General features: G+C 34.7%; 1 protein-coding gene across 1 annotated transcript in view; it reads left to right on the top strand.

The window, feature by feature from the left end:
* elg1 (enhanced level of genomic instability 1) overlaps positions 1-14,196 on the top strand; it is a 56,488-nt gene that overhangs the window by 17,481 nt on the left and 24,811 nt on the right. Inside the window, exons 3-8 of the mRNA XM_083136605.1 lie at positions 935-1,097; positions 4,130-4,308; positions 6,857-6,995; positions 7,605-8,162; positions 10,282-10,423; positions 13,274-13,421. Coding sequence (XP_082992731.1) covers positions 935-1,097; positions 4,130-4,308; positions 6,857-6,995; positions 7,605-8,162; positions 10,282-10,423; positions 13,274-13,421 — 1,329 coding nt within the window. The remainder of the gene's footprint in view (positions 1-934; positions 1,098-4,129; positions 4,309-6,856; positions 6,996-7,604; positions 8,163-10,281; positions 10,424-13,273; positions 13,422-14,196) is intronic.

Below are 14,196 nucleotides of genomic sequence, written 5' to 3'. Positions count from 1 at the left end.
TAGTGCGGTAAAAGGGATATTAACGAAGATGAAATTGCTGTGTACTTTGCATTCTCTCCATGGGTTCAAAAAGGTTCAAAAATTGTGTTTTTAAAGACAAGGATAATTTCATTTTGTATTTCACTACATAGTTCAATAAGACTGCAACTTGTATCTGAATGTTTACACTGTATGTATGACTACTTTCTTGGAGTAGAAGACTTAATACATATCATCATGGATGTCCAGGGGGAGCATCCCTGGAAAATGAATGTCAATCTAAAGTTATTATATTTCACACATATAATTTCATTTGTCAGTAATTTATGTTGATTAGGGGTGCAGTGCCCCTCCCCGCTTTTACTATTTTTGCCCCCACACTATGCTAAACCTTATCTACCAAGGGGAAGTAAACTGTCCATGCCTCCCCCCCATTTTGGCACCTTGGTCCCCCAGTTTTGAAAGGTTGCATGCATGTTTCATGTTTTCCTTATTTTAAGCATCGCACCCCCTAAATTTCTTTCCGCACACCCTCAGCACCCCTAGATGATTAATCCTGCCGCTGCCACTGCTCCATGGTAAAGTGGTTAGCACAATTGGTACAAAGCCAGGAGTCCTTTGTGAGCCCCTATATCAACATTCACAATCAGCCCAAAGCACATCGCACTACGATGCCAGGGGTCCCGGGTTCGAATCCTGGCCTGGGCATGGATGTTTGTGAGTGTCCATTCATCAATTTCATCATATCATCACTCATCCCCATCTTCGCAAATTAGTCAAAAGTGGCACAAAATGCGAAGCAAATCAATGAACCAAAACATGACCTATATTGCTAAAGTTTTGATAGTTAAAAATGGTTCCCTTGAAGATTAGAAAAAAATTACTTAGGTTAATTTAGTGTATTTGGTTTGTTAAATGTGGGTGCGTTCACCTCAAAGTATTTAATACTTTCCAGAGGATGCCACGTCGTCGTTAGATTCCAACGACTTTGAAGACTCTCCTGTGAAGAACGATGAACCTTTATGTAAAGCAGAAGACCAAATTAAGAAGCCTTCAGAAGAAGATGCATCAAAAGATATGACTCCGGGTGTAATAATAAAGGGAAGATACATTCTGAGGTATGTAATGGGATGTAATGTAAACAAATATTGATGAGAGACCAAATGCTGGTATAGATAATTATTGGCACACTATGTTTATGTGTTGTTTTTGAAACATTTCAGCTTTAAATAAAAATGTAATGAAAATTTTACCCTGATGAATTTTTGTTCAGATTTCTTGGAACGTTCCCAAGCCAAAAATATCAAGGTAGAATATACACTTGAAGAACCTGATTGAATTATATACCTCCTTACAGGTGTGCCCATAGGCAGAGCTCGAAAAATCCAGGTCGCCATGGCGACTAAAAATTTCAGCCTGGCGACTGTTATGTTTTGGTGTAATATTGCCGTTTTTTAAATTTGCATTTACGAAATTTTGAAGATTCTAAGTTGAAATTGCAGTACAGTGTAAATAATTATTTTTATCAACGTTGTGAACATTCCATAGAATCAGTAACAATTTGTTACTCTTTGTCTCCAGCCCCATCTTCCCGCTTTCTCTTGGCAAGCACTTCGTATTTAAACGCTCACATGATTTAGCCAGGTTTTGAATTCAGTGATGCTCAGCTTCTTATAGTATGCACAATTGTTAGTAGGTGATTTCCTGGTGCCTGATTTTCAGAGCTGGCACCTAGCTCTGAAGAAGATTTTTCGAGCGCTGTCCATAGGATATAATAGTGTAGACCATGTCATCACAATTAGGGGTTGATTTTTTCTTAAAATAATATAAAAATCAACATGTATATATTTTTCTAAAGTATATGTTAAAAAAGAAAGCTTACACCTTGGCACCATGTTTAAAAATGTGCGATGAGGCGAGGCTAATCAGAATATATTTCCTTAGTAATTCATGTACTTTAGCTGGTTCCAAGGCACTAGATCCACCATATTTAATCTGTTAGAAGCAGGGGGCAGATAAAGTAAAAGTGTTCGGTAAAGCTTTAAAAGGTGTCTTTTAGTAACGGGATAGTGGTAGGCATTCTGTCCATCCAAATAAATAATTTATGGGGATTATGACATGAAGTGGGGGGAGGGCCAAGTGCCATTGGCCTGAGGGGATGGGCACCTCTGCCTCCTTAATTAATGCTTGTCCCCTGAAGACTTTTTGTTTCAGTGTCTTTTATTTAATTATTAAATAAATATTATTTAGAAATAATGAATTAGTAAAGTTATATATCATTTTACTGATATGCCTGTATCATTATGCAGAGGACATTTTATTTTTTAACCTAGGTCTGAACTGATGTCATTGGATGATACCGGTGGTATAAACATCAGTGCAAATTAGACACCAATACCTGCCGATACTTTTCCAGAAAACAAGTATCTCGCAGAGTCTGCAAAAATGTCGTGTAACACTTTCATGTACTTTAGATATCCTGGAAATTAACGCTAAATGCTTAATTCTCATTATTTTGGCAACTTCATTGAGAGAAGAGATGAATTTTGTGATTAAGTAATTTTCTTAGGTGCAACTATGATTATTTTCCTGTAGTTTATGGTTATTACAAGCATAAGAAAACAGTTTTTCGTTGTGACGTTTCAGGAGAACACGCGCTCCCTTCATCAGAATATATGTCCTGTAATGTCCTTATATTTTCCTGTCATGTCAACTACAGTATGCACCAAAATATACAGTACTGAAATTAAAAGACGAACATTACATTGTTGTCATCTGTGAGTTTATTTATCCTGAAAGAAACACTACATGCACACTATTAGCGAGTTATAACTTCCTTTTCACTACTGAGAACACGAGCGGCTGGAGCTATGCCCCATCGACAAACGCACTTGCGCGTTCGAGGTGCGCGAGTTTCAGTACTGTATATTTTGGCGCATACCGTATGATGTTTTTTAAAGGAAAACTCTGCAAGAGTTCACTTTAAGGTAGTGCAAAATATGACTGAATCACATGCAATTACCACTTTGCACATTCCATTGTTAGCCTCGCAGATCCTATGGCCATATAGCATGTGATAGTCATGTGACAGCATTGTGGTCATTAAAGTCTGTAGAATACCCGTTAAAGAAATTTTTTTTACGTGCCTATTTGTGCAAGATATAAGTGCAGTGTATTATACTGTACACTAGAAACTTATTTTTTGTCTATTTAATGTGAGCATACCCATTTCAGTAAAAATAATTTCAAATAATCCAGAAGATATTGTAATAAACACGTGAAGTACATTTAAAATTTACAGTGGCATTTACAATGTTACATATCATGGAATTTGCTTCCAAATGTTGATTGTAGTGCTGTTTTAAAAATTTATTAAAAATTGTTTTGGATAAACAAGTATTTAATGTCTGCTAAGAACTTTGAATAGCAAGTTTTATGAATTCACAAGAAGAGAAACAGTTGATAGGTAGCTGATGTTACATACTTTCACCAGTATTTACTGCACGGCAGGTGGAGTTCGGGAAGTAGGGGAAAGGATTATTGATTGGCTAGGTTGAATCCAAGGGGTATAGTGGTGATATATATTTTCCATACAATTGTAGATGATGCCTATAATAATTGTTTAGTGTTGAGAATATTTTGGAGCCAAGACCCAAATATATTTTCTTTAAATATGCTGCTGTGTTGATTGCTGAATATCAATTTAATTTAAACATTTAACAACAGCATGCTATAAATATATTAGTTTTTCTTGTATATACACATTGCTTGCATTGTAGAATTATTTTCCTGTAGTTTATGGTTATTACAATTATTGAAATACCTGATGATATTTGGGATTCATAATTTTGAATAAAAAAATAATGTGATCAAAATTTTTTTTATCTGAAATAAAATTAAAACAGACTGCTTCTTTTTACAGTTAAGTTGCTATATTACAACAATGTATCCATTATATAATGGATTCTTTTTGTTAAAAGAAATTGCTAACTATTGTTATAACTGTATCTTTAGTCAAAATGAAAATAAATGTCTGATGAAGGAGGGTCTCCTGAAACGTCACAACAAAAAACAGTTTTCTTATGTTTTAATAACCGTAAACTACAGCAAAATAAATATAAATATATTATTTTCAATGTTGTATTTTTAGGGCTGCACTGAAAAAACCCGTGGAAGTAAAATCCATTCAACAAAAAGTTGCAAATGTGGTTCTAAAGAAAGCAAAGATAGCACTGAAGACTAAGAAGATGCTGAAGATCAACACAGTGAAGCGACTGACAGGTGATAAGAAACGAAAGACTGAGAAGGAACGGCTAAAAAGTGGAAAAGGTACTTAATGATTTTCTTCTGCTGGTAGCTTTTACCCTTTTTATGTGCATGTTGGTGCTGGGTGTTGACAATTACAGTGGAACCTCGATTTTACGTTTTTCAGGGGATCAAGCTGAAAAGAAATAAAAATGCGGGAAAATGTGAAACCGAGGAAAGTTTCTTAACAATTTGCTATGTTGGGACCATCAAGGTTGAATGTAAAATTGGGGTTCCACTGTATATAGAAGGAAATGTTTCAGATGTGGTTGGTGTTAATACTGACGTACTCCACTGCACTTTTCTTTCATGGACGACATTTATGCACTTTCATTGTTTTCCATGTACTGGACTGGACATATTTCCTCCACTTTTCTGTTTCTCCAACTGAAAGACGTATTTTCTAAATGCAGATAAATTGATGCCTCGTATACAACAAGTCTGGTAAAAGGAAAGGAATGTCTGGTAACAGTAATGACGATTCCACTTTGAGTTTGTTTAGAAGTCCATGTTATGTGCAGAAAGGCTAATCGGGTTTGGATGTGCAGTTTAAAGTGGGATCTGAACCACTATGTGCCTCCACCGGGCATCAAACCCTGGAGTCCTTGATTACTAGAGCCCGGATTTATAAGGGAAATGCATATTCTTTTCGAGACTTCTAATGGTAAGAAGAAAGGTTATACTTTGTATTACATACCTTGATGAGCTATTTAACTAATGTTGAAAGTGCTTATAAATGCTTATTTCTGCAGGAAACGGTTATGCTTGCTTATTTTATGATTTTGGTTTAAAATAGCTTATTTTACCCAAATCTGCCATATTTCAATCCTATTTCAATCACACGATGGCATCAGGATGATGAGAGCAATGCATGGGAGAAACCGCATCCAAGAAAAGATACAGTACATGGCATAATCATTGGGGTGTAAGGGGTACCTTCCACATAGGTGCCCGAAAGTCAACCTCACTTCCACGTAGTGCACCCTGGACAAGAGACTAACGAGGCTTTGGCGACTGGCACTATGGCCAGTATATTTTTTTGTGTGTTGTCCTGTTTTATGTCCTTGTGTGCTGAGTGCGCGTTTACAGCCTCAGCTTTTAACAGAAGTCAGAACATTTTAAGGTTTTAAAATTTTTAGTTATGCAACGTTAGAGTTGTTATTTGTAATGGTAAGGGGCTGGACCCCGTATAATGTGACGGGAGCAAATTAGCCTAAGTGCTGACGCTCCCAGAATTTTAAATTCAAATTCAAATTCAAATGGCATAATCATTTTTCCAAATTACCTGATATTATAACACAGTTGAAAGCTCGAAATAATGCATTGCAACATTCACTTTCTCTGATTGATGAAATTTCTGTAACGTCTTCAGAAACTCAGTGTTGCTAAAATTGTGTCCGACAAGATCAGTCAGGTATTACTGAAAAATCCCGGTTACAAAACACTGTCAAATTTAAGACATTAAAGAGGAATTCACCGAAGAAGAACTGTGGTGTTTTTCACTTGCACCTGTGTTGTCATGCGATGTGGAAAGAACATTTTCACTGTACAAATCATTCTTCACTAACAGACACAGGAGCTTCACACAATAAAATCTCAGGATGACCTTCCTTACATATTGTAACAGCTTTGAATAAGGTAATAGATCTAATAAACAAATATTTTTTTCAGATTTTCCTGTATTTGTTTATGCTTATTTTGGTGCTTATTTTTTCATTTTTGTGCTTATTAACTTGCGTATTTTACTGTTTGATTGTTCTTATAAATCCGGGCTTCAATTTTTTTGGAGTTGTTATGAAGTAATTTCTAAGGAAAAATGTATTGCAGTTACCCAGTTACATGCTTAATTAAAGACATTGTGTAATTCATCCTCATTGTCACAGTTAGCTTAATGTGGCACAACCATGACACAAATTTAGAATTAAAAAAAAAAATCATATGCATTAGCTCAGGACCAGGATTTGAAATTGTCCAAAATTATCCCAGCTGGATAGATATCTCATCCCTCATCACATAACCAAATGGTTAATTTTCCCCTTTGTTGCTAGTTTTCCCAGGTTCGATTCTCTGTTGGAGCCCTGAAAATTTCATTGTTAACCCAGTATTGTAAGGTGCTAGGAGAAAAAAATGAAAAGGGGGAAAACCCCGAAAAATGCCCCCTCCATCCGTATACATTTGGAGGTATGCACTATTGTCCCGGTGCCTTAAATTATAACGGAACGTCAGTTTTACAAAAAATGTTAACTGGATTCCTCTGTTTATCTTTATTCTTTATCCTTTATTTGTAATTTCAATTTTTTTATGTGATACCAGAACAAGGTTCAATGATTATTCAGAGTCCACAACCAGGCCATTGAACTCTTTATGATGACCACACATCCAATGTTAAGCCGCTTGGCTGTACCTGGCCCTCAGTGGGGGGTATACCATCAGTTTAGTTCCTTGAGATAGAGTCAGATAGAACAGTGAGCTTTATTACTTCTCATGGTTTTCAGAGCTGTTTGTGGTTGCAATTAAACCAGTTTTGAAAATATTAGGCTTGGTTCTACAAATTTGTGCTTGTGTTTTATAGGTTCATTGGAAAAACTGGCTCCTGTATTCCTAAAGAAGAAAAAGGTGAAGTGTGATCCAGCTGTGCTATTGGCTCGGAAGCAGTTCCTAATGAGTGGTGTACCAGAGGCAGTGAAGAAAATGCTGGAAGCACAAAAGAGGTTGGTATTTTAACATCTTACACACTAAATGCTATTGTGATGAATTGTTTGGAGTTTTTAACCACTGTAGTTCATGAATCAATTCCTCTAAATTGATTTTTAAATTATTAGAGGCATGCATATTTAATTTTTGACGTAAATGTGAAATTACACACTGTAATGTTCAGTTATGTTTCCTCCCATGGTTTGTCACGATATGATGCAAACTGTGAAAAATACTCTTAATGTGTATTTATATACTGACATAGCACTTTACCGAATTATCCTTAGAGTTATGCAAATCACAGAAATTTGATTATTTCTGCTGTAAATATTTGAGAGCATAAATGAACTCCTTAATAAGAATAAACTTAATACTCTGGTAGCTTCAAAAATGTGCTATTAGAAAGGTAATTCTTATTTTGTTCAATAAGTGTAGCTTTTTAAATCATATTGAGGATTCACCACTTTAACACCAAAATGCCATTTTATATACTGCTTTTGATCTCGAAATGTGCCCAGTTTTTACATCAAAATCTTAATCTTTTGTTCACCATTCTTTGTAAATGATTATTAGTTTGTATTATACCGCTTTTAACATAGTATTTAAGTAAGTGTTTATAATTCTAGTTTGGAAGAGCAAGAATATGCACTATTTCCTTCTGTGAGTCATGTGCAACAAAGGACAGAGGATTCTTTCTGGGATTTACCAGTTGTGGACTTTTATATGGTGGATGTAAACAGTGTTTCAGTACTAGATGCTCCATTGACAGCATTGGCTGCTGGTGAATTTACTGAATGCCACAAGCATATAGTCGCAGGGAACTCGTTCACACTCACCCCAAATGAAGGGTATGTACCCTCCCAGCTACGCTGCATTTTAACAAGGATAAAAGCCTCGTTCCCAGATTGTCCAGTGAACCGTACTTTCCGAAGGCTGCTTCATAGGAAACGTGGCGTTGAAAGTGTTGACGGTGATAATCTCTTGGAACATAGAGACTGTTTGGATGTGGAACATTATGAAACGTGGCCTGACAAGTACAAGCCACTACATTCCGAAGAGGTGGTTGGAAACAATATGAAAATAACCCGTTTGAAGGAATGGTTGAAAGCTTGGAAGAAGTATGATGATTCGAAGAAGACTAGGAGGAAAAGGTCAAGACAGAAAGAAACCTTTAGTAAGGGTAGGTGCTAATGTTTAGTGCATATTTTTTATTATTGTTGGATTTGCATTGTTAGTAGTGATGGGACTGATTAATCGGTACTCTCGGTATCGGCAGATACAGGCATATCGGTGTATCGGTAAAATTACTGATTATTTTACCGATCCGATATATTGATAAATATCTGATAATTTAGTGCAAAATTCTGCCATTTTGTTGTAATTTTTATAGATAATCTCCATACCCTACTTTCTAAAAAAGTAAATGTCTAAATATGCAATTTCTTTTGCACTGCAGTCACGTCTAAACACACATTTATTAAGGATGTCAGTGAACCTTTCAGGTTCTTCAAGGACCATTTCTAATTTTATATCGGATTGGTAGAATATCGGTTATTGGTGTCGGTAAATTTTATATCGGTACTTTATCAATATCGGCCAAAATTTCATATCGGCTCATCCCTAATTGTTAGTATTATCATGGTGTCTCTTAGGGATGTCCACAAAATATAGATAACGGATATCAAATTATCCAATATGTTTTTTGGATGCAACTAATAATCTTGACAATTCAGATATCCAGATAAGACATCCGGATAGTACAGATTTAATTAAGGATTTGTAGGAAATGTGTACAGTGAAATACAAACGTGACTAATGAAGGAATATGTGGATAGCTCGTAAAATGTATGATCGTCAATTGATAAAACTACACATTTGGATATCTGGATTTCCAGATAATGTGGATTATCCAAAATGTCAGGATAATTCATATATCCAGAATATTCAGACAATTTTGATATCTGGGTAGTTCAGATGGAATATCCAGATATTTGAAATCCATATAGAAAGATATCTATATCTAGATAAAATTTGAAAATTTACTTTTTCTGGAAAGGTCAAGAAATTTACTTTTTCTGGAAGTCAAGAAATTTATTTTTTCTGGAAAAATCAAAATTTTTGTAGTAGTGCACTAGAAGTAGGTGTTTGAACAAAGAAAGAAAGGACAAGTAAGATATGTTAAATTTATTGTACTGAGCATTACAGTAGTTGCAGTAGAAATTTTATGTGAAATACTATGGAATATCATGTTTTGAACTATTTTCATGTGCAAGTGGCTATTGCAATGTCGCACTTTCTTGTTGCAGTTGTTTGGTCAAGTTTGGTAGATATTAGAATTAATACAGATCACTAATTTTATTATATGTATTATGTATGATATAATTGTTATGATCAGTGCTCGAAAAATCTTCTTCAGAGCTAGGCGCCAGGTAACCCACCTACTAGCAACTGCACATACTATAACAATCTGAGCATCACCCTATTCAAAACATCGCTAAATCATGTGAGAAAGTGGGAAATGGGGGGGGGGGGGAGAGGGGGTTGCGAGACAAAGAGTAAGAAATTGTTACTGATTCTATGGAATGTTCACAATGTTGATAAAAAAAATCATTTGCTAACTTACGCTATACTTCAATTTGAACTTAGGATGTTCAAAATTTCGTTCATGCAAACTTCAAAAATGGCAATATTACAGCAAGAGATTACAGTCGCCAGGCTGAAATTTTTAGTCCCCATGGGAACCGGTGTTTTTCGAGCCCTGGTTATGATTTTGTATTAAAAAGAATTCTGTGTTAGTCATAAGTCAATTGTGCCATTAAAAATTTTTTTACATGTTGTGTGAATATTCTAAAAAACTTGGTTAAGTGGATTCTAAGTGTGGTGTTGGCTAAGATGTAGTGACCTTTTTACATGGATGTGTAAATATTGCTTTAGTCTGGAAAATTTTGGTTCTTGGTCAGGGAATTTTATTTTTACGAAATTGGAGACACCCTGTATTATACAGTGGAACCTCAATTTTACATTTTGGAGGGTGGGTCTAAGATAAAAAACTTGAAATCCAGGAATACGAAGATTTATTATATAATGATACGGGAAAATGAAAAAAATTGGGTTACTATTGTCCAGTTTGTTTGAAGAAGCAGAATATATGTAGACAATTGGTTTTGAAATTTTGGGATGCTTAAGTTTTCATGGCAGATTAGCTATACTGTCATTTGTAATCTTAGAGGAACTTTTGTTACCATACTTCTATATAATTCTTACTATTGTAATGCTAATACGTGATTGTTGAATTTTAGGTAGGGACAGTAGTGGTAGTGATTTTGCGGATTCCGATTCAGAAGACGAGGAGAAGTCCCTTCCCAACACAGCAGTTCTGGTTGGTCCTCTTGGATGTGGAAAGACGTCGGCTGTGTATTCTGTGGCAAATGAGTTTGGGTACAAGGTATGGCAGTATGTACATTTTTTTCTGTTTACCCTACAGGAGCTTTCAGACTGAAGTGACAAGCAACAGAAGCCCCTCTTATCTGAATAATTCAAGAATACAGAAAGTTGAAACAGCACCTGCAAAAATGAGACGAGAATCTACTTCTCGTGTCACACAAACAGTTAAAAAAATTCAGTCAGCACCTGCAAAAAATGAGATGAGAATCTACTTCTCGTGTCACACAAACAGTTAAAAAAATTCAGTCAGCACCTGCAAAAAATGAGACGAGAATCTACTTCTCGTGTCACACAAACAGTTAAAAAAATTTAGTCAGCAGCTGCAAAAAATGAGACGAGAATCTACTTCGTGTGTCACACAAACAGTTAAAAAAAATTCAGTCAGCACCTGCAAAAAATTGAGACTAGAATCTACTTCTCGTGTCACACAAACAGTTAAAAAAATTCAGTCAGCACCTGCAAAAAATTGAGACTAGAATCTACTTCTCGTGTCACACAAACAGTTAAAAAAAATTCAGTCAGCAGCTGCAAAAAATGAGACGAGAATCTACTTCTCGTGTCACACAAACAGTTAAAAAAATTCAGTTGGCACCTGCTAAAAAGATGAGAATCTACTTCTCGTGTCACACAAACAGTTAAAAAATTCAGTCAGCACCTGCAAAAAATGAGACGAGAATCTACTTCTCGTGTCACACAAACAGTTAAAAAAATTCAGTCAGCACCTGCAAAAAATGAGATGAGAATCTACTTCTCGTGTCACACAAACAGTTAAAAAAATTCAGTCAGCACCTGCAAAAAATGAGACGAGAATCTACTTCTCGTGTCACACAAACAGTTAAAAAAAATTAGTCAGCAGCTGCAAAAAATGAGACGAGAATCTACTTTGTGTGTCACACAAACAGTTAAAAAAAATTCAGTCAGCACCTGCAAAAAATTGAGACTAGAATCTACTTCTCGTGTCACACAAACCGTTTAAAAAAATTCAGTCAGCACCTGCAAAAAATTGAGACTAGAATCTACTTCTCGTGTCACACAAACAGTTAAAAAAATTCAGTCAGCAGCTGCAAAAAATGAGACGAGAATCTACTTCTCGTGTCACACAAACAGTTAAAAAAAATTCAGTTGGCACCTGCTAAAAGATGAGAATCTACTTCTCGTGTCACACAAACAGTTAAAAAATTCAGTCAGCACCTGCAAAAAATGAGACGAGAATCTACTTCTCGTGTCACACAAACAGTTAAAAAAATTCAGTCAGCACCTGCAAAAAATGAGATGAGAATCTACTTCTTGTGTCACACAAACAGTTAAAAAAATTCAGTGTCCAAACTAAAAATAACATTTTTCTCTCAGACACATGTTAAGCAAGGAAATGAAAACTCATCTACGCAACACATTTGTAATGCCAAAAATTGATAATGCTTCCCCTGTATCTATAAACATAAACAGTACCCTGAAATACAGGCTACAGAAACTTCAAAACGGCAGTATAAATTTATGCGGAATATCAAAATAAGATAACATATTTCCCCCATACTTAAAGGAACTTAATTGGTTAACCTTAAAAAATAGGACAAAACTTTGTCATTGTCATTATTGTACAGGATTATGGTCCTTTGAAATTAATCAGAAAAACAATTACAGTTGCAACTTGAAAATATGGAACATCAATGCTCTGTATGTTCCTGTACACTTCTGTTCATATAAAGTGGCACACTTGATAGGGTTGAACAGTTGAAGAATATGCCGCTATGAACAGAAGTGTACAATGCTAAGAACCATGTTTACAGTGCACATCACGAATAGTTTATTTTTGTTCATTTATTTTTAACAGAGTGAATAAATTTTGTTTTCTTAAATATCAAGTGAATTTTAACATTTAAAACTCGGATATTAGCATGTTAAAGCACCACAGAATGGTCTGGAGATTTTGATTTAAAATTGTGTAAAAATCTAGGGAGTTGGTTTTGCTGAAATAATTGGAAATTGTATCAGGTTAGAAATGGAACATTTGGTACTGTTTCACTATTGGTTGATACAGGTGTATTGGCTTATTGGAAAAAAATTACTGATAATTTTAACGATCAGATATATTTATATATACTGTAAAATTCTGTAATTTTGTTACTATTTTAATGAATGTTTTTCTATAAATATTGATGAAGGGCCGATTTTAACAGATACAGATAAAGTACCAATATAAGATTTACCGAAACCAATAATGGATATTCTACTGATCCAATATAAAACTCCAAATGGTCCTTGAAGAATCTGAATATTTCATTAACCTCCTTAATAAATGTTTGTTTCCAGGTGACTGAAGTGCAAAAGAAATTGCATATTTAGACATTTACTTTTTTAAAAAGTAGGCCATTTAAATTATCCATAAAAATTATAACAAAATGGCAGAATTTCGCACTAAATTATGAGATATTTGTAGATACCGATATCAGATCGGTAAAATAATTGGTAATTTTGCCAGTAAACCGATATGCTGATTAATCTGTCCCATCCCTAATAAATATATACCATGAATTTGTAAAACTGAATCTCTAAATATACATTTTATTTTCCAAAGGTAAAACCAGTTTTAGTCAACCCATTACACATATAGTGGAACCTGAATTTACATTTTCCAGGAGACCATTATGAAAAAAACTTAAAATGCAGGAAAACCTCTGAGTTCCATGTCAAACTGTAGAACCTAAAATCAAGGTTTCACCGTGTTAATGTTAACAAACCATTTATGTTCAAGAAACATTTGTAACTTTGTATTGTAATTCAGCTATAGCAGCAAAATCTTCAAATCTATCGGTCTGCTGTACATATTGATTTTGTTCTATGCGTCTTTCAGGTCCTCGAGATCAACGCATCAATGAAACGAACTGGGAAGATTCTCCTAACAGAGCTTCAGGAAGCCACGTTGTCCCATCAAGTGTCTGCATCCGAAGGCACACCTTCTTTAAATAATTTCCTTGTAAAAGAAGATTCAACAATGTCAAGTAAGTATCATTCGGTTTAAGTTGCATTCATTTATTGTAAAAGAAAGTTTATTTTTGACAAAGAACAAGTCCTTGAAGGAAGTGACATGAAATTATTCAAATTTTTCACTAGCCCTGCTGTCCATTTTGCAATAAAAACTGACATCACAGCACATTTTAATGAAATGTAAGGTATTTCCTAAAAAATGCAGCAGGGAGACTATCAGAGTGAAACATGTTTTAAAGGTTCAATCATCTCCTTAATTAATACTGTATGTGCAACAGATGATTGTAATGGGTTTTCCATTTGGATAACAAACTTTGTACTTAGAAATTTACTTTGTAAAACCAGGGTACATGAATTATTCTTTTGTATTCATTAAAGTTATAGCAAAATGACATTAATTTACACTAATTTATCAGTTGTTTATAGAAATATTGTTTCCATAATGACCAATATCAATAGAGTAACAATTATCTTCTACAACCCTAATATAGTAATACCGTATTTACGCGTGTATAATGCGCACCCTGGATTTTGATAGGGAAAAATGACAAATTATATCTCGTATATAATGCACAGTATAATTCAGATGCAAGAAATAGTTTTCTTACTTGTACAAAGTGCATGCATGATTTCTGCCAGAAGGGACTGCTTTTGTTAATATAGTAGAACATTACATTACAAAGTGAAAAATTGTGCGACATGGCCTTTAGACTTTTATATGCAGTTTTTGTAATTTCCTATTTACTTTTACTAAAAAAAACCTTCAAAATATATACTTTTTCCATGACT

This window comes from Lepisma saccharinum, chromosome 15 (genome assembly GCF_977018435.1).
Source record: "Lepisma saccharinum chromosome 15, izLepSacc3.1, whole genome shotgun sequence".
Lineage (NCBI taxonomy): Eukaryota > Metazoa > Arthropoda > Insecta > Zygentoma > Lepismatidae > Lepisma > Lepisma saccharinum.
The sequence above is the reverse complement of the archived record's forward strand: the minus strand, read 5'-3'. Positions and strand labels throughout refer to the sequence as shown.